At 56.8% G+C, this 20602-nt stretch overlaps 1 protein-coding gene across 4 annotated transcripts in view; it reads left to right on the top strand.

Moving 5' to 3' along the window:
* PRKCB (protein kinase C beta) overlaps positions 1–20602 on the top strand; it is a 141458-nt gene that overhangs the window by 31525 nt on the left and 89331 nt on the right. Inside the window, exon 1 of one of the 4 annotated variants that reach the window (XM_064461329.1) lies at positions 6044–6351. The exons of 2 other annotated variants lie outside the window; for them this stretch is intronic. Coding sequence is in view for 1 of the 2 variants with exons in the window: in XM_064461328.1 (XP_064317398.1) it covers positions 14917–14956 (40 nt within the window). In the remaining variant the exon portion in view is untranslated. Of the gene's footprint in view, positions 1–6043; positions 6352–14901; positions 14957–20602 lie in introns of those variants that run through there. One more of the 4 variants, XM_064461328.1, reaches the window with a different exon arrangement.

Raw genomic sequence — 20602 nt, 5'->3', positions numbered from 1 at the left:
CGTGCTGGGGGATAGGCTAAATTGCTTATCCAAATTCCATTAAAAATGCAAATGGATTCTTTCACTGGGACAGAGTCGCATTAAAAAGTAGGCCATATCGTAAACATTAATAAAGGCATATTGGCCAGCAGGGACATGGATGGGGAAAGTGAACCAAGAAAGCTCTTTGCAGAGCTCCATGTAAATAAAATTATTCTTCTTCTTTCCTCTGAAAGCTGGCAGCCTAGATAATGTTTTAATTGAGCACAGTGGCATGTAATTATACAGGACCGTTGCCCAAGAAAAGCAAATTTAATTCATGGCTTGATGAAGTTTTGGGGGAGTATTTTGCCCCCCGCTTTTTTTCTCTTCGGTGAAGCCGAAGCCAGGCATACCGGCCATTTAGAGCTAAAGCAAAATTCACCTAAACAGTAACTGGTTTGTTTTTTTAAAAAAACCAAAACCAAACATTAAGCAGGTCTCATTTCTCCCCCCCCCCCAAGGTATTGAGAGGCTTCCCTTAATATGATGCTGCAGGTACTGTGTGATCCGCGCTTTCTCTGCTGCCCTTGGTCGAGTGCTGGCGCATCTCTGCACCGTCAGCTCTCCCCGGCCATCACGTCTAACAGGTTCCTGAGTGTGTCCTACCCGGAGCCGAATCCCGGACCTTCCCTTGGGATACCAGGGGCAGACGACCCAGAGCTGCCCCGCTTTGTCCCCCAGCAAGGTGACTCCTCCAGCCCGTGCTGCGCTGTGCACCGCCTGTCTTGCAGCATCAATAAAAACCTTGCTTTAAATGGCTTTGGCTGGAGAGAGAGAGAGGAGCAAGCAGACACAGTAAATCTACATGTTGGAAATGTTATTTTAATATCTTATCTGTATAGCATCAAAAGGAGTGCCAAGTACACCAGAGATCTTGCCAGCTGCAGCCCTTTGAATGTCTTAAAGGCAGTAATGTTGCTGTGTAATAACATACAGTGCTCCAAACTGTCGTGAGATAATGGCCTGTTTTCAAGGGAAGAAAAACAACAAAACCCCGTGTAATCTACATCCTTTCCTGCAGCAGGGTAGCTGTGGCATGTGGGGGCTGGAGTGTGGTAGCGCTTGTCTTGCGAGGGTCAGCGCTGAGGGGTTTTGCTGTTGGCGGGGCTGCTGGCAAGCCTCTCCCGAGAAGCGAGCGTGCATCTCCTGGCTGCAGCCGAGGCAAGCCCAGGGAAGCCCTCGACACCGAGGCGAGCATCCTCCATCGAGCGAGCCTCGGCTGCGCGCCCCACGTCCCGCTCCGCGTTAGCGAGGTGCCAGGCGGTCCCGCAGCCCCGCGGGGGTCCGACGCTGGGCGGCTTGCTGTGGGCAAAGCCCCGTGCCCCGGCTGGACCCACAGTCGGCATTAACCCCGTCCCGCCGTGCCAGTCCCTGCGCCCCCAGCTCAGCCGGGACCTGCCTCGCTGCAGGGCGCGCGTGAGTGGTACCGGGGGGAGCTGAGCCTCCTCCCGGGGGGGCACAAGACTTTGTGCCCCTGGCACCGGGCGCTGCTGGAGCGGCTGTGCTCTCGCCCTCCGCTCACTAAAGCTGTTTTTTTTCCTGCAAAGGAAGTGGCTGGATTTCTTATCAGCAGTCCCCATTGGCAGCACTTGGAGCAGGAAGCCTGTGAGACCTCCCAAAATTCCCCCGTGGAGCTGGGGACTGAGCAGGCTCGTAATAAGGTGGAGAGCGGGGTGCGGATGCTCCAGCCGCCGTTACTGGGGTGCCCCATCCCTCGGTCTCTGCTCTCCGCAGCCCTCGGTGCCGGTCCCTGTGCAGGGGGTGTGTTTTGGAGAGGTCTGACTGACGGCAGGGAGGCTGAGGGCGTTGCTGGAGCAAAACTGGGGTTTTGCAGCTCTGTGCCCGATTTATGCCCGAACTGGGTAAACCACTGCGTTCTTTGTGGCGAGACCTGTCTGGGAGGCTGCCTGGTGCCAGCGGGTCCCCCTGCGAGCTCCTGCTCCGCCAAACTCAGCCTCCCCGTCCCAGGGGCCCCCGCGGGCATCCGCCTGTCTCCTGGACTTCGGCTCTGCTCAGGCAGCCCTTGACCCCCGGCGCTGCTGTTTGCTTTTGTGTGAAAAGGCCTGCATTTGATAAATGGTGCTTTTCCTTCATTGGAAGTTTTCTAAATTATTAGGGTGTTTTTGCAGCAGATTTTTGCCTGCCCTCCTTGCCAGCTTGCCTTTTGGCTCCTGGTGGGGGGAAAGGGTTTAAAGTCAGCAGCGCGCTGAGACTTTCCGAGGAAATCGGCTGTCCCAAGACAAACCTGTGGGAGTTTCTTCATTTCACAGTATGAAATGGAACTCGAAGTGCTGCGGGGAGAAGGGAGAGGGAGGAGAGGTGGGGAGAGGCTGCAACTTCAGCAAGGGGTTGACGTGGTCTTGTTTCCTATTTTTATGGCACGTTCGGGAAATGTGGCTTAGGTGATTGTGTGAAATATTTTCCAGGACGGTGCTTCTGGTGGGATTTCTCCTGATGGATGGGGAGTCGGGAGGAGACTGGAAGTCTGTGTGGCTGGGAAGGGCTCTTGAAGGAGGCTGCTAATATCTGGCGTCCCTTCCCTCGCTCCTCTTCCCCGGCAGCTCGGCACGGGCACCGAAGGACCAGCCCTGTGTGATGGTGTTAACGGAGCGCCCGGTGCAGACAGTGCATTTCCAAAACAGCAAATTGCCCCTACAGATGGTCTGACTGCGACCCACTGTGCCGGGGATGCTGTCCTGTCCCACGGCACGTCCCCTGGCACGCTGTGGCTCAGGCACAGGTTTGGCACAGGCACCACGGCGCTGCCGCCGGGCTCGGGAGCCTTCAGTAGAGCCATTCTGTGGGAGCCTTGTCCACGGTGTCTCATACCCCAGCGTGTCCTTTCTTGTTAACATCCAATTTGTGTGTCTGTTATGTAAAATCAGAGCTGCTCGCTGCTTCGGAAGAGCCTGAAGCTCAGCAGTGCTCCCTCGTGCCTGCCGGGGCGCTGGCTGGTGGCCACGTCCTTTTCGTGCTCTCCCCTCCTGGCTCACCGGTGAGGTCTGGGGTGCGGGGCTGGGAGCTGAGCCCGGGGCTGGCAGAGGGCTCCCGGGCACGCGGCCCCCGGCGATGCGCAGGGGATGCTGCACGGAGGATGCTGCGCAGAGGCCGGAGCCTGCCGGGTGCATCACCGGGACGAGCCTGCAGCCGACCGGGTGGGCAGGTTGGACGACAGCCGTTGGTGTGAACAGGATTTGGAAAATAACGGCGACTTATTCCTAGCGAGCTTCCCGTGAATGATTCCCGAGCAGATTCTGGACAGCGAGCGTGCCTCTGTGCTCTCTGCAGGACCGTGGGGCGCCTGTGGTCAGGCCGGTGCAGCACCAGGCCAGCCCAGCCCTGTCCCTTGCTCGGCCACGGACTTGTCGTGTGGCTCAGGACAAATCCTATCCCCAGACTGACAACACAAGCAACCTCCCGGTGCGCGTAGCAGGGCCTCGACTGCGGCTGGAGACCCTGGCTGTGGCTCTGCTGCTGTTTGCTAATTAAAACCTGACCCAGGGGCTGGCCCCGGGGCTCCGCTGCCCACCCTGGGGAGACGCCCCATGGAGGGGTCCGGCAGCAGCCCCAGGGGATGCTGGTGGGCAGGAGGGGGGGCTGGGGTGCAGGTCTGAGCCCCCTCCATGTGGAGAACGTGAGAGGAGTAGGAATTGGGTCCCGCCTGGAGCACCTGGGTGGCCACGTGCTGTGTGGACCTGCGGGAGGTGGCTGTGCCCGGAGGAACCCGGGCAGGGGCTCCTTGCTGCGCCGCCGTGTCCGGCATTCATTGCAAGGAGGTTTGCTTTCTCTGCTTCCCCGCTGCAGCACGAGAGGGGGATTGAAAGTGGCCTCGCAGAATTAAGCTCATCGAATCAGCAGCGGCCGCTGGGGCGAGTGGGTAAGGCGTGACAGCCACCAAAAGTGAAATGAGGCTGCAGGGCTCAGGTTTTGCTCTTTCCTTGTTGTGTCCTCGCCACGCACCATGTGGCTTTCGCTTTGCTTGCTGCAGGTGGAGTAGCTTGTTAGCCTTAATAAGGTGATTGCCAATTGATCAGCGGCTGGAGCTGCCAGCTGCTGCGCAGCGCTTCGGTGCCCCCCCCCCTTTGCCAGCCCAAACCTGGCTGCTGACTTAGAGCGGGGCCACGCGTCCCTCCAGACTCGGGCTGGCGGTCGGCGGCCTCGCCTCGGTCTGGTGCCTCTGCAGAGAGGCGCCTCGGTGGGGGCACCCCTGCGTGTCACCGCAGCCAGCCTGCGAGCACCTGGGGGGGCTGCCCGGCGGCCCTCCCCTCTTCGCCGTGCTGCAAAGCCCTGGGGCTGCTGCTTTCTTACTGGGGACCCAGTATCTCCTGGAGCTGCCCGTAGTTGACGACGAGCATTTATTTGCCTGTTTGAAGATGCTGCGGTGAGGGGGAATAGCTGCTGGTGGCTGTTTGGGGAGGTCCTTTGGTGGGAGCTGCTGATGGAGAGCATCCCTGCTACAACAGGATGCCCTGCCTGTGGCTTCCTAGGGCATTTGATGCTCCTGCCCATGGTAGCGGTGATCTTCTTAAAGCAGAGTGAGCGAGGACCAAATAATGCTTGATTTCTGCTCCCCCTCCATTTTAAAATAGATTTAATGACTGTAGAAAAACTTCTTGACAAGTCCATTGCTCGCAGAGGGCGGCTGCTGGCTGCCAAGCCCCGCTCAGCCCCTCGGACCCTCCTCCCCGGCTGGGTGCTGGTGCTTTGGTGGTGGTGTGGGAGGGTGCAGAGCGTGGCGGGGGCCGGGGTGGAGCGTGCGGGAAATGTGAGTCAGCAGCCGCCCGTGCAGATGGAGCTGCTCGCCTCGATAATGCTGCTGGGGGCTCGGCGGCGCAGGGTTAGCGCACGCTGCCGTGCTTGGGCTTCAGCCCCCCGAGGTCCCTCCTCCGAACCCCCACTTTGCCGTCAGCTGCAGAAGTTTGGGGCGTACGCTCCTCTTGTGGGAGAGCCCGCGAGAAGCAAAAGCTAAAGGAAGCCCCTGCTCTGCTTCAGAGCTGGTGAAGATGAGCCTGCTTTCTGCGGCTGTGTTGCAGGAGGAAGTGGTTGAAATAACAAGATAAAGTCCAGTTGGCTGCTCTCCTCTGGCTGGGGCGCGGGGTGGGGGGAGAGCAGCACGATCCCACATCCCCCGGGGGCTCCGGGACCCTGCCCGGCCGTGGCCCGCCCCGCGGGGGGGAGCAGACCCGGCCCGCAGGAGTGTTTCCCAGCATCCCACCACGCGTGAGCCGGGATGGGGCTTCATCTCCCGCCGCCTGGCAGGTCCTGCCTCGCGGGCTCGCGAGCTCCGAACCACGCTGGCTAGTGTTGGTCCGGATGAGTTGGTGGGGAGAGCCGGTGAGGTGGAAGTGGAGGTGCTGAGGTCTGACCCGCTGGCTGGAGGCGCCGGTGCCCAGCAGCAAGCTGGTGGTTGCGCAGCCGGGGCAGGACGTGGCGTGCAGCAGTCTGCAGAAGAGAAAGGCCAGGGAAGAACCAAAAAGTATCTTGAGACCGTCTCGAACGCTCCTGTTTGCTTTTTTTAGCTAGGGCGCGTGCACGGCGGGGGTGTTGATGCCGGGAGCCGGTCGTACCTTGTTCGAAGCGCTGCCAGGGCAAATTCGTGCCTCGGGTTCCTGCCCCGTGCGACGGGCTCGTGTCGGTGGGCACCCGGGGGAACGCTTTGCCGGTGGTGAGGCAGCAGAGTAAAGGGTTAGTGTTTTGCTGTAGGGAACCCAGGACTGCGGCACAATTACGTGACACAATTACAATTAATAAGTCCTATGTAGGAAGCTTCACCTTACGAGGACCCTGGCTAACTGCTGCTTTCAGTTGTACTTAAATTGATCTGTTACCGTTTCTGGGTGTTCAAAAACCCTTCAAACATCACTTTGTACGCAGAGAACAAAAACTCCCAGGATGCAGCGTGCTCAAAATAAGCCGGAGGCAGCAGCAGGGAAGTCATTACTCCTCGTATCAGGGAGGGGGGGAAAAGTTGTATTCATGATTTTGTTTTTTTTTTCCTGCACTTCCTGAAAAGCAAAGGGACCGTGCAGCAACCGCGGCGCTTCAGCGCGAGTCACAGGGGTCACCCCGGTGCTTCTTACCAAAACCGCCGCGTTAGGCGCCGGTGGGGAGCCCGGCGGCACCAGTGCCCGCGCCGCGCTGAGCCCTGGGCGGGTGCAAAACGGGTCCCACCCTGCGCGAGCCTCTGCCGAAACGCGGCGCTGGGGCAGGTACCGGCTGGACGGGACGCGGTCCTGGCGGGTGGGGCGAGCCCTGCCGCGGAGGCGCGTCGGGTCGGGATGCTCGGTGGTGCGTGGGATTAATACATAGAGAATTAGCTCCTTAAATGAGGTGAGAGATAAACACCTGCACGCTTTTATTGTTCCCAATAGGTTTACTGTACAAACCCCCACAAATTTGGATTAGTCTGATTTAAAGCCTGTTTTTTTTAGAAATACACGAGGACAGAGGGGGACAAGGTTAGTCTGTGCTGTCCTTTTAGCAGTATATAAACGCCTCCCAAGCTTTGCTGTGCAGTAGCTCTGTGTTTGTGGTCTACTCTTGATGTTATCTTGGTCGAAGACCCTAAATTCTTCACATTTGTAGGGCCAGTTTTGAACTCCATCCCCCGACTCACCTGGTCACGAGTTTCTGGAGGTAACACAAGCGCTCACACATGCTCCTGGGGGGGAACTGGGAAAGAAATGACACTTCTGCCCAAGGGTGCTTGAGAAACTTCTCAGCCGTGCATGGGCCTAGCTGCGTACCCTAAATAGGCTATCGAAAGGAAATGAGGGCTTTATCTTGCAACGTGTGCTCGGCGTAAATGCCTCTCGCCGTAGTCTTGGGGAACAAAAAGCAGCTCAGTCTCCCTCTGCATCCCCAGTGCCATGGAAACTTAATTTGGATATCAGAATTATGAAGCCTCTTGGCCAGAGGCTTACAAGCACAGTGAAATTCTTGCTCTGCTTTGACGTCCATCTGTGGGTTTCGATGTGCTGCAGGTTCAGGAGGAAAGACACGGTCTGTTTGGAGCTCGCCTGCACCTCGAGACACCGGGGTGCCTTGGGACAGTTGGTGTCTCGGGGGGGATGCCAGCGGGAGAGGGTGGTTACAGGTCAGCTACCAAAACTTCATCATTGTAGGCACGGGGCTGGCACCTGCTCCCATCGCCCTGAGATGCTCTGAACGTATGCAGAGTCCATGATTTGTAAGCAGGAAGCTGGTTTAATGCTTGCTGTTTGTAGATAAGGCTCCTTAATCCGCTCGCCTTAGCGAGGTGCCCCTGTTCCCAGGCTGGAGCCATCCGTGTGGTTTCTCCCAGTGGCTTCTGGTGCACCACCGAGGCTTACGGACACCAGGTCTTTCAGGCAGATAAAACCGTAACGTTCTTGGAACGGATCTGTGCAGATCCCGTTGCCTTCGTGGGACTTGGAGTAGCAGCCGCCCCCGCTGAGGTTCACGGAGGGAACTTACAGCCCACGTCTCCCTCCAGCAGCTGTGGGAGTCTCCTGATCCTCTGCGCACAGTCTGACACCCCGGTACTCCCGACAGGCTCATCCTGGGTCTGCAGCGTTTGAAAGACATCTTCTGAGAAACTGTCATTAATTTTAAATCCCATCTGCGAAAGCATCACCGGAGGTTACCCTGGCTCTGTCAGACAAGGCTGACAAAGCGGCTGCTGGAGGGAGCGTCTGGCAATGCCGGCGGGGCAGAGAGGCGACAGCGCTGTGGTCAAACGCGGGGGTTTTAATAACCGTCCGACTGACCTCGGGCAGACAGACAGACCGATGGTGGACACGGAGGGCAGGCGGCGGCGGGTGCAGCGGCTGGAGCGGCTTTTGCTTGAGGCCGCAGAGGCTGCGCCGGTGCTGGCTGCGGGCAGAGGGGGCGGGCGAGGGGCCGGTGCCCGCCGGGCAGCGCCAGGCTTCGGGCAGGGCGGGAGTCGGGACGAGGCGCACCAGCCGGGGGAGGCGGTGGGATGCGGCGGGGTGGCGGTGGGGCGCCAGGTGGTGGTCCGGGCGCCGTGAACTGTTCGAATGCCGCAGATCCTTCGCCAGCCTGGCGTCCCTGAAGCCTCCTGGGTTGTTCGGAGGTGAAGGTAGTGTTATCTGAGCATTGCTGCTTCATAATTACCTTGGTCCCCGGTTTGGGAGATAAGGCAATGTTCAGAATATTAAAATTTAATGGGTAGGGGGACGCAAGGAAAAACATGGGAGTGAAGTTTCCCTCTCTGTTTTGGAGATAAGTGCCAAAATTCAGCTTTAAGGGAGTTACATTATTCGCATTTTGGGGACTGGGTTTTTCTCTTCCTCAAATAGGATTAATACACTGTGACAAAAAGAAATGCGTCTTTAAAGCAAGCTAGCAGCCATCTTCTAGGGCTCCGAGATGCAAGTGTAATAATTGAGATGATGGTGGGTTATCTGCACCCGGGGCTGCCCTCTTAGTCGTTGGCCTGTTCCCTGGGCAGGACTGATCCTGCACAGATACCTTTCCATATTTCTACCTCCTCTCAAGAGGCCAACCAGGAGTTTCAATTACAATATTAAATTACCAGGTCACCAGAGTTAAAGTAGGCTGCCAAGTTTTTAATGATCTTCTTTCTTGTTGTGTGCGTGGTTTTCTTTTTTTTTTTTTTTCCCCAAGCCTCCTTTCCATCTATACACTTTTAATTGAGACCATCTGTAATTTAACACATCGCACCGAGGAGCGGGCGAGCGGTGAGTTGTGTAACTGGTGCAGGGTTTTAGGAGGACTCGGCGTTCATCCTCCAGAGACTGCCGCAGCTTTCCACTGTCTTCCAGCGCCTTCGTAAGAAATCCAGAACTAATTGCCAAGACCGTTTAATCCGGTCCCTCAGGGATTTGATTAATCGCAGAGCATTTATTTTTCACCTCTCGGAGATGCCGAAGGTGTCACCGCGGGGCTGGGACGGGTCCTGGGGCTGTTGTGCGGGGGTGTGTGAGCAGAGCCAGCCGTGGGCACCGGGGTGGCCCCAGGGACCCCGACCCCTTACGAAGGGACCAGGCTCAGAGGGGATGGCAGCGGTTTGCTTGATGCTGCCTGTCCTGTTTGTCTAAGGTAGAAACTGAGTTTGTCCGTCAGTCCTGCATCTCGAGAAACCTCTCCTCTGCCTCAGCCAGCGCCTGGGTGCTCTTCCTCCGACGCCTGCGATCCGCAGGGAACGTCAGCATCCCCGCTCGCCTCGAGCATCGCAGGGTGGCTCCGCCGTTGGGGAACTGGGGCCGTCCCGCTCCAGCCCAGCGCTCCCGTCCCTGCTGCTTGAGGCCCTGCCGAGCTTCTCTGCCCGCAACATCATGAGGCTCATAATCTGGGCTTTTAAGAAACAGGTTAGAGGGGACGTTAGCATGGAAAGAAGCAAATTCCAACTTGGAAAAATTACCTGTTAGTGTTTCTGCAGCGTGTCACCTGGCTACAATTAAAGGTTGGAGAATGGCACGTTTCCCTCCCGGTTCGCTCAGGGCATCTGTCGGGGCCGGCGTGTGGGCAGTTTCACGGCTGGGGCCGTTCCCCCCGGCTCCCTGCAACAGCACCTGGCGCAGGGAAAAGGAGCGGAGAAGAAAGGGGTGTGCGATTCCTGCGCGCTCCGTGCCGGGAAAGATATTGGCGGCTTCGCTCTCGTTGCTTTGAACGTCTCTGCTGGCCCTGGCTGCGCCCTGGGAGGCGGCTGGCTTCGGAGGGCGGGCGAGCGCTTCAGCGTGGGGTCTGCACGCTGCGGGGTCTGCGCGGCCGCCCCCGTGCAGGCGCTGGGGTGGGCAAACAGCCTCTCGGCACGGGTTCCCGCCGGCGAGCCGCTCTGCCAGGGGCTTTTGTTGGTCTCTCAGTAGCGTGCTTTGTGGTGGGACTCGGGTGCGTACCCGCGCGGCCGGGGGGCAGGTGTGCGGAGCGGGGAGCACGGAGCAGTTCCCGCGGGGTTTCTTTAGGATGCCGGGGGCGAACGAGGCTGCTGGGGTGCTCTGCTCGCTGCTCCCGAGCAGCTTTTTTGGCCCAAGTGATTTGGGGAGGAAGCAGGAGCTGAGCTTTTGCTGTGTTCTGGGTGGAGGGACCCCCTCTCTGCCATGTCCAACAAACCCTGCGCCAGCAAGAGCTGCAGAAGCAGGCCCAGCTGCCTTCCCCGTGCTGCTTCCCGGAGCAGCATCCCTGCCTGGGCAGCCCCTCGCCCTTGCAGCCTGGATGTGGCTTTGGGTGTTCCTCTGGCGCATGCAGTGGGAAAAATTAAGATCTTTCCCCAATCCGAGCTCTAATGCTGTCATTATCCCCTTCCCTGCCCACACCTATTATATTGCCATGGATGATTGATGTTCCTCATCCTGCCTGGCTTCAATACGTTCATTGTCATGTAGAGGATGTTGTCAGTTCATTACTGGTATTTCATATAAAAGCTGCAGACTTTTTTTTGAATGTTTTGTTCATTGTACTCAAATCCTTCCAAAAGTGCATGGCTGGGCTCAAAATATTTAATCCCTTTAAAAAAAAAAAAAAAAAAGTATCTTGAAGATGTCTCTTTTAGAAGTGAACAGCAGAGTAGCCTTCCTACCCCTGCTCTTCAGCACAGCTGCTGTGGACGCTGCAGGCGCTGGATTCACTTGATTTTTGTTGATAAGGTCTTACCCCGCGAAGCCACAAATGCCAGTTGTACCCCCGAGCTGTGGCACCTGGACGCTGCTGCTGCAGCTTGGTGCCGGACGGCGATTCCCCCCCGCGGCGGGGCCGGGATCGTGCGCTCCCTGGGCAGCCCGGGGAGGGGGGGGCGGCTCTGCAGCCGGGGAAGAGTTTGACCCTACATCTCCTGTAGGGTCTCGCTGCCCTCCAGGTGCAAAGGGAATCGTAGAATCATGAAGGTTGGAAAAGAGGAGCAGCAAGGCTTCCTTTTGCAGTTCTGCAAGCCTGTGTTTCCCGTTGTATTTTTGTATTCTTTGTATTTTCTTAAGGCCCTAAATTACGCAGAAGCTTTGCTTGCACTGAGTGGAGCGGCAGGCTTCTGCTTTACAGCTGTGTGTTGGGGGGATCTGAACCACGGGTGCCTTTCAGGGGGGTGGAACTGGAGCGTGAGGAGAAGTCGGTTGCTCCAGGGGCACACGATTCCCTGGGCGAGCAGCGGGTGCTGCTGCGACCACCCAGGGACCTTGCTGGGGGTCAGAGCTGCCGGGCGGGGGGGACCGTGGACAGCTGGGGGTGCTTTGGACTCCCGCTTCGCCCACCACATCCTCTCCTTAGGACCGAGGATGGGTGCTACCGCTGAAGGTCGGGGCAAAAAGTGTTTTGGGACGTGCTGGGTTCACACGGCCCCTGGGCGTGAGAAACTGGAGGAGCTCAAAGAGCAGACAAGTCATAACCGGCTTACAAGGAAAGAGCGCTGATAAATGGTCGCCGCGCGGCGAGCGCGGGGTACGTGGGAGCGATGGGGACCGTTCTGCTGCTACCTGGACGTGTCGAGGGCTGTCTGGGGCGTCCTGCCCACGTTGTGGCAGTGCGGCAAGGGACATGGGCAGCAGCGAGCCTCGTCTGCCCGAGGTGGGGCAGGGCTCGGCGGCTGCGTCGAGCCAGGCTGGTCTTGGAAATTAGGTGGGTGCTGCCGTGCTGAGCCATGGGTGGGAGATGCTGTGGAAATGTGGATGAGCACTAGAGCGTGGAGACAGCGCAAGCTGAAAGGCTCCGTCATCCATGAACTGCAGGAGGAGAGAGGGGAGGAGGAGATGACGGTGCCTGCAGGAGCCTTCCGAAATACCCGGCGCGAGGAGCAGCCCAGACCCTGCCCACAAAACCCCTCGGCACCTGAATGCACTTTCCTCCCCATCCCGGGGCATCAGTAACACAGGAACGTTCCTGGGGAGTCCTCAGACTTGTAACTCCTGGGGGAATCGGGGGTGGGGTAAAGCCGGGCTCTCCCAGCCCGGGCTCTTGCCCAGCGTTGGAGGTTGCAGCCAGCCCTGCTGCCCACGCCGGAGCCCGGCGTGAGCTGAGCTCTGCTGCCCGACGCTGCTGCTGAGAAGTGCCTCCTTCCCAAGCCACCTGGGCTCTGGCCGTGCAGTCGGGGCTGGGGGGGCTCGGGGGGGCTCGCCGAGCTGCTGCTGGCACGGCTGGCTCCTGCTGGCACAGCTGGCAGAGCTGCGGCTGCCGCTTCGTGCGTCGCACGCCGAGCGTGCACGGGGCTAAATTATTCAGTCCGAAAGTGAATCTCTGTTACAGCTTGGTATGGGAGAAATGCTGATGAAGTATTTAAAGTCTAAGCCGGGATGAGGCTCTCTAATGTAAAATTAATGTCTTTGTGTCTCTGGAAATAGCTGCCAGCCCTGGTGTGGGTGGGCAGAGCGGCGGGTGCTGCCACCCGGTCGGCGAGACGGGCCCTGGAGGGGGGGTCTTCCTGCAGGATCTTGGATCTCCTCAGACTCAGCCTGTTCAAAAGCTGACGTTGCCCCTCTTCCCCTGCCAAAGAGCAAGCAAGCAGGAGAGCGAGGGGTTGGTTTTCTTGGAGAACCGGGATCTCTCCCCGAGGGTGACTGGGAGATGTGAGCAAAAAGCCTGGAGCTGGTACCAGGTTGGATGGGCAGGCAGCCTAAATAAATGAGGATGTTTGTCTGCCCTTTCCCTAACAAGGATTTGCACAGAAGAGAGGATTCCTGCTCTTCAGGCACGTAATCCCCATCGCTGAGCTGCTCGCCTGGAGGGCTCAGCCTCCCCCGCGGTGCTGGGGAAGGGCCCTGGGGGGCCGGAGGAGCAGGAGCATCCTCCTTTCCCTGCAAAAGGGGGAAACGGCATCGGCCAAGGGGCCGCTCGGTCGGGCACGGCTCGTGGAGCCCGTGGCAGGCCCTGATCCTGCACGTGCTTGTGTCCACGCTCCATCCCTTCCCAGGAGCCAGCCTGGGATGAGTAACGATGGGCGAAAGCCCTGCCTGTGCTGTAGGGTCGTACGTGGTCCCTGCTTCGGGGACTGCTGACGGGATCTGCCAGGGAGCAGAATGGACAGTGCCAATTGTTTATGTAATGGCTGGAAGATTGTATAGCTTTAAAAAAAAAAAAAATATACCCTGCTGCTTTTACTTCAGAAATACCAGGAAATGCAGTTTTATCTTCCTGGCACTGAATGACAGCTTTCTCAGCACTAATTTGCAAGGCTGGATCTCTTCAAATCTGTAATGAAGGTTTCTTTGTACCCTTAGTGCAGAATTAACTGGTCTGAATAAGAATCGCTTTCTTGGATTGAAAGTCTTTGTAGCTGTTCAGGCAATCAGAGCCTGCTAGAGAAATAGGGCTGGTGAGACCTGGCAGAAGAGAAGCCTGCTGTCTGGCTCGCTCTTTTTCTTTTCCTCCCCTCTTCCTTAAGGAAAACAGCTCTCCTTTTCTGTGAGAAACCCAAACCGTGCAGAAACGCCGTCTTGCACGCCTTACCTCCTGCACCCCCCTTTATCTTTTGCTTCAATCAGGGGTGTCCCCCCCTCGCCCGCCGTTAGCCCTCCCGCTCGTCCCGGCCCCGGGGTGCTGCTGTGCCGGCGGCCGTGCCGGGGCTGCGCGCCCACCGGCGCCCATCGGCAAAGCCCCCGTGCCTTGCAAGGGGTGGAAGCCGCTCGCCCTTCCCTGGGGCTGCTGCCCCGTGGCGGGGGCTGGCGCGGCCGTCCTCGGGTCCGACAGCCCCGTCCCCGGAGCTGTTTCCCCGTGGGTTTCTGCAGAGAACTGCAGCCCGAAAAATCCCAGAGCGCCCAAGTCGCATTCACTGTGTCTCTCTGGAGCTGACAACGGGGGAAGGGGCTGAAGCCTGATGGGGAGCTGAAGATATTTGTGTTGTGAGAACTCCAGAAAGCTTTTAACCAAAGCTGGGGATTAAATCCAAATAGCACAAATTTTAGCTCAGCTTCTCTCTGTGTGCTCTAAGTGATTAAAAGCTGTAAAGTGCTGTCAGAAATTCAGGACTTCCCCTCCTGGAAACCTTCTTTCCCCTTATTTTATGATTACCGTGCTTCACTGACTCTGTTTGATATAACGGGGCTGATTTTTTAACGTGGCAATGGAAAATTGTGGGCAACTGCTGGCTGTGGTGCATTTCAGTCGATCATCGGGGCAAAGCCGGGCTAGTGCATCTGACCCTGTGGGTTTGCCCAGCGTAGGCGGATCAACATAAAGCTCCTTTAAAAAAAAATTCTTTTTTTGTTGTTGTTTTGTTTTCTCCAGTTTTGATAATCCGAATTCCAAGCTGTTTCCTGAATCTTTTGTTACTTAGGAAGTGGAAATGTTGTCCAAATGAGAATTTCCACAGGTTGTAAGGGAGCAGCTACACACTGAGATACGCTGGAAATAATCTTTGGGCTTCGAGATATTAGAACCATCTGCTAAAGCACGGCTCCATCAGCTCTCTGGGGAGGTTTTAACTCCTCCCTGGGTTTGATTTTTAGATGAATCTTGCTTAATCCTTCTTCTGGCTCTGTTAACTCTCCATCTGTCTGCCTTATTTGACATACCGTACCTGAGACTGTTCTTGGTGCCTCCAGCCCTCTCCCGTGCCCAGCGGAGGTGGACAAAGGGCTTCCCTACAGCGGGAATCTTTGTTCTGGGAAGAGATGTACTCCAGGGGAAGCATTAGAGGCGACTTCCCTGAATTATTCATTTCATCAAGGACTTGGGGAAGATCGATTAGCCCCTTATTCGGAACATCAGGACAAGGAGTTCATGCAATGAAATTAGAGCAACAAATGGAGATCAAACAAAAGGCAGCGCTGCTTTATGCAGCATGGCGTTGCTGGGCAGGGTTCATTCCTGCAGGAAGGCATTCGTCACAGCGTCTGGGTTTCCGAGGGGGGCTGGATACCTTCCTGCCAGCTAACAACGTTTGGTGTGGGAGATGAGGCTAATCAGATCTCATGTGGCAGCTCCAAGCCGATAGCATGCAGGGGTCAGGAAATGATTTACCATCTCGAGCCAGCCGTGCTGTGCTTGCCAGGTACGTTCCAGGTTTGTGCTCTCCTGGCATTTTTCAGCCCTGAGCTGCGGGCCAGTGCCAGGGCCCCGTGCAGAGCTTGTGTCAGGGTTGCCGTGGCCTGGAGGCAGCTTTGGGGCTCTCCTGGCTTTTTTGGGCCGCGTGGGGATGCGGAGCTTCGGGTGGCACAACGCCACTGCTTTCCCTCCAGCATCTGCGGCCCTTCGTGGCCATCCAGCTCCTTGCACCGAGTGGAGTCCTGCGGCGTGGCCAGGGTACGGGGCAAGGCAGTTTTCCCTCTAGACGGTGCTTCTAGCATCCCAAAAATCGGATCCAGAGCAAGGTCAAAGTATGTTGGGAGCAACGGGCCCCCAGAATACCCCAAAAGACCGCTCTGAGCAGGACCGGCCGCTGCGTTGGACAAAACGCGTGTGCTGGCGGCGGCAGCACGGGCAGAGACGCAGCTCAGCGCTTGGGGCTGCTGCTGCTGCGCTGCTGTCCGGGACGGACTCAGCAGCCTCAGACACGTGGAGTTTGCAAATAAAATGGTAGTGCTGAGACTTGTCTGCGCTTTCGTGTTCCTGGGAATACCTGTGCTCTCGTTGGGCTGGGTCCCCAGGTAGCCCGATGCTGGTATAAGGAGCTTAAAGCTTTCATAAAGGGCAGAAGCCGCTGGACTGGGAAGGATTTTGTATTCTGAGAGCAAATCTTTCGGCACTGTTGTTTCTTTGGGCAAACCGCCCAACTGTCTGCTCTTGGGAAAGCATCTGAATGGAGATGATGGAGCATGCGAGGTGAGCTATGGTGCATATGGTGGGGAAGCTCTTTTGCATTTGTTTACATTTTGAAAACAAGAAAATACTCTGAAGGAGAGGGAAGGTGTGCATGCAGGCGACGGAGAGCAAACAAGCTCTGTCTTTGCGACAAACAAACCTGGTGAGAGACAAAGGCAGCGATACCTGCGTTGCCCCTCGATGGGGGGAGTCAGCGTGGCCGGGGCTGCTCCCGCTCCTCCCCGCGCTGCTGCGAGGAAGAAGAGCAGAGCACCGGGCTATCGGCTGCGGGAGCCCCTCGCACCGGTGGGCTTCAGCGTCGTGGGCTGGGGCTGCTCCCTGCGCAGGGTAGGCAGGAACGGGGGGACCGCGCTCCTTCCGCGGCCCCCGAGAGCACGGGGTGGACGGGAGCATCCCCCTGCCCAGGGCTGCCAGCTGCCCAGCCCGTCCTGGCGAGCCCTGAGGGGTGTAAGAGCTGGCCCTGTCATGCTGCAACGTCTCTCCCTGCCCCTCCGACAAAGGGGGTTTTTGCCGCTTTTCCTGGGAGCGTTGGAGGGAGAAGGGAACTCTCCGTTCCCGCGGGACTGGCTACGCCGTAGCGACAAGCTGCGGTGGCTGCAAGGAAACCCATTATTAGTGGCTCTGCCCGGTGCTTTGCTAACTCGGACACTCGTGGTGCCTAACGCACAGGGACGGGGTCCTCGGCTGACAACTTGGGGTGCCAGAGCCCTCTCTCCGGGAGCGCAGCGATGGGAGCCCTCCCGCGCATGGAGGTGCGGTACCTCGAAACCTGGCTGCTCCCCGATGCTGGAAGCACCTGCTCTTCTCTAATTGCACTTTGGGTAACGTCGAGGTCTGCCCCCTCTTGGTTTTCACTTCCACTGAAGGTTTTGCTGCTGGCTCTGTCCTGTTGACTCGCGGGACAGCTGCTGGGGCGAGACCTTGCCCGACGGCGGGGGCACACGCGGCAGCCGTGGGGCAGGCGGTGCTGGAGGGGACTCGCCTCCAAGATCAGCGCTGAGCTTGCAGCTCATCTTGGTCACCAGCCGTGGGCCAACGGTGGCAAAAGCCCTCAGCAATTAGGGGACTTCTACCCGCCTTCTCGCAGCAATATTTCCATGCAGTGCAGTCAAGTGCTGGATTTGTCCCTCCTGCCATTTGCCAAGGACTTACCAGGGGCTTCTGTCTGCTGCAATAATTTGCAGCGTTGTTCCAAAACATTGCAAACGTACGACTGCTCCCGACCGCACGCTGTTAAATAAAGCTTTAATTTGCTGGCCTGTCTCCCCGCGTTCGGCAGCCTGGTTTGGCTGGCTGTCAGCAGCCGGGAGCTGATGGATGTTCTGCCTACTGCTGAGCTGCAGCAGCAGCCCTCGCTTCCCCAGGAGGTCCCTTCCCGTGCTGGAGGTGCAGCCGGACACGTGCTCTGCAATGCTCATACCCCTGGAACGCATTTTGATGAGGTTTTGCTGGTTCGCAGGTTCTGTGATCAGTTTGGGAAGCTGCTTTATTGTTTTTCGTGAGGATTTTTGAGCAGTGGTTTAGGCTGAGAAGCCTTTAAGTGTGTGTATGTGTATATATATATATTTTAAGGAACACCGTTAGCATTTTCTCTCTTTTCATCCTTCAGAATAAGGCTAGTTCCTGGGGTTTGAAAATACCCTGTTGTCCTGCTGCTGACGTGGTTTCTTAGCTCTGAAAACCAACCTTCTAGGAGACCTTCCTTCCCAAAGCTGTGTCGGCATCACGGGGAATGGAGGTGCGTGATCTTGCCCTGACGCTTTGGTACAAATCTCCCCAGATCTGAGAAACTGCACTGGGGCTGCTATTAAAAATGTATATTCCAGCCAGTCTCATAAAGCTGTGGAGAGTCACCAAGCTCCAGGGCTCTACCTCTGGTCTCTTGCTGGGTTTTGCATCCTTTGCTTTGTATCCCCAAGACAGATGTCTCCCCAGCTGCTTGCAGTGGAGGTAGCTCTAAAGAAGAGTTTAGGGCCAGTAAATATGCTTGCATTATGCAATAACAAATGGTAAAGGTTAATGTTTTGTTTTTGTTGTATATAAATGACTCGGGATGTTTGTAGCTCACCAGTGGGACTCGATAACTTTATTATCCCTATAATAAGATTTACAAATTAACCGTCTAATTAGCAGCCTGAGAAAACTGCTGCTTGCCCTGTAGTTTCTAAACTGACACAGACACAGGCTTAAGACGCTGAAGTGACGAAAGGGCAGCGCTGGTCCCGGCAGACCTGCCGCAGCCGCCTCCTTGCCTGCCCTGGTACCGCGCTCGTGCAGAGCCGGCGCCCGGCTCTCCGGGTGGAAGGCGAGCCATCTCCTCCCAGCGTAACGCACCGGATTGGTCACGGGAGGAAAGATCTAGCAAATCTTTTTGCATCGCTTGGGTAGGATGCACGTTTAGGAGTTAAGGCAGGATTACTGGCCTAAGCTTCTATACCCGATTAATTCTATTGGCCGTTTTTTTGCATGGATTGACTATTCGCCTAAGCACACACAAAATGTTTCCACGGATCTTTCCAAGGCTTGCAGAGCTTCCTTCGAAGCCTTGGATGCAAAGCCTGCAGCGCTGCGGTCGGCAGAGAGCCTCTTGTTTGCTTTGGATGCCCGGGGAAGTGTTAGCGCTTCACCATCTTCCAACAGATTGTCCTTCCAGTCTGTGATCGATCCAACGCTGGTCGCTGGAGAACCGGCCCTTCTTGCTAAAGATTCAGTTGCCACAAAGATGACTTGCAGTGACTCGGGAATCGTTCGCTTAAGTGAACTGTAATATGAATGTTTTGAACACACGGCGATTATTTTGCCAACTGAAGAGGAAATACTGCATTTCTAGTGGGTTCTTCAGGTCCCTGCTCAAAGGGCAGGAGGTGTCACCTCTGTGTATCTATTTAATGCCATCTTTAATAACTAAACTCTTCAGTGAAACCTTAAAGGAATATGGAGGAGAGGCTGCAATAAAAATCTGGGATGGTTTTGAGCATCTCAGGCATTGGCTTTCTAGTGGCTCTTGCCGCTAGAAATGGGCATTTAACCTCTTCTTCTTATGCAACTGAAAATGTAAAATGACTGTTTTTGGAGAGGCAAGAGCGAGCAGCTCGCCCAGGGCTGGTGTGTTTCTCCTTATCGCCTAAGTTCCGCCTGTCAAACCGCATGTGCAACGAGCGGGGTCTAGAAAGCCACTGCAGATTCTTTCCGTGCGCAGCACAACTGAAGGCGGGGGGCTGCTTTTCAATTTTATTCTTCAGATCAAATGCATTTGCAACGCACAGCTCTGCCGATGTGCTGCATCTCCTGTCGGTGCCACGCGGGCTCCGGGGAGCGACGCGTCCCCGCTCACGCGCTGGCGGAGCAGGGCCCCGGTCCCGCCTGCCTGGTGCGGAGGGGATCCGGGAGCGTTGCTTCTGCAAGCAAAGCGCCGCGTCGTTCTGCGAGAGAAAAGAGAGAAAGGTCAGATTTCTGACTTTCCATGAAGCGAAGCCAAACCGACAGCCTGCCCTGGCCACGTTCAGGGGAGGTACATGTGGAAAGCGGAGCAGCGAGCGCGCGGAGGGATAGCTAAGGCGGTGAAGCCGCTGTTACGAGGGGCAGAAACGAACCTTTTTTAATCCCCATCATAGCCTGGGCGCTGCGCGGAGCTGGTAGCAGCGTCTGGGGAGGCCGTTTTCCTCTGCCTGCTCCTGAACTGCAAGAAATCTGCCGTTGCACCCAGCGCCGCTTCGGCGAGGTGTGCCCGGGCGGCCGAGCAGGGCTTTCCGCGGAGCTGCCGCGGGGACCCGCTGGGCGAACGGCGCAGGAGCCGAGAGCAGGCGGACGGAGCGGGGCGAGGAAGGCTGCGGTAAAGCCAGGCAGGTTGCGGCGGCGCAAGAGGCAGGTTGGTCGCCTGTCGCGCCTTTCGGAAGGGATCGGTGACGGCTTCGTTCTCCGGAGCCCGGCCCGCGGGCGCTGGCCTCCCTCGGCGCATCCAGCCGGAGCAAGGCTCCGGCACGGGCAGAGCCGGCGGGGTGCTCGGTGCCGGGCGAGGGGTTGACAATTCCGGGTGTTTTCCTTCCCCAGCTTCTGTCACCCCGAAGGCAGGAAGGTTATTTTCCCTGAGCAGGAACAAATATTGCTGTCCCCAAAGCGCAAAAGCTTCCTAGGAGCTGGGGGTGCACCAAAGAACCTGCTTTTCTTTCTTTACCTCCTCTTCAGAGTGAGGGTTGCAGCGAACAGCCTTTTTATATGGCACGGAGGAATGGCATTAGGAAGTTCAGCCTAGCAACAATCGTATTTCTTCTGTTGAGCTGGAATTATTCTGGCTCCGCCGGGAACCCCTCACCGCAGTCTAGACGTTGGCATCGGCGTGCAACCTCCCGACAGCGCCTGTGCTCCGGCGTGCCACGGAGCCTTATTGGGTTTATACACACACTTCAGGGCACATCTTTGCTAATGGAGTTCTGATTTCTTCCTTCCTGTTTCCCAGATGCGTCTGTCTCTGTATACAAATGACAGAAACGGTGACGGTGAACAATGTTTTCAAGAAAACGTTTATTTGTTAGACTCAGAAAAGCAAGGGAGAGGTCCTGTGAGCAGAGAGTTTGTGGCAGCTGTTGTGCCTCTCAAACCTTCTGGGTTTGGGGTTTTTTTCGTAATAAAAAATATGAAAAGGAAAACGAGTTTAAAGCTGGGTGTGGCAGGGCACAATAAGGGATTGTGAGTTTAATGGCAAACGGCACTTGCCTTTTCCTTGTTCCTTAGGAAAAGCCTGATACTGATGCAACTGAAGCCTGTTTCACTTTTGCACTGCGCAATTTGTTTTATGTGCTCGGTTTCTCTGAACCCTGGTAGACTGCTTCTCATCTTGCAGGCGCTCTTTCATTCAGCGTCACTACACGCAGCTCCT

This window comes from Phalacrocorax carbo, chromosome 10 (assembly GCF_963921805.1).
Source record: "Phalacrocorax carbo chromosome 10, bPhaCar2.1, whole genome shotgun sequence".
NCBI classification, from domain to species: Eukaryota; Metazoa; Chordata; class Aves; order Suliformes; family Phalacrocoracidae; genus Phalacrocorax; species Phalacrocorax carbo.
This window is presented reverse-complemented; position numbering and strand designations above follow the sequence as displayed.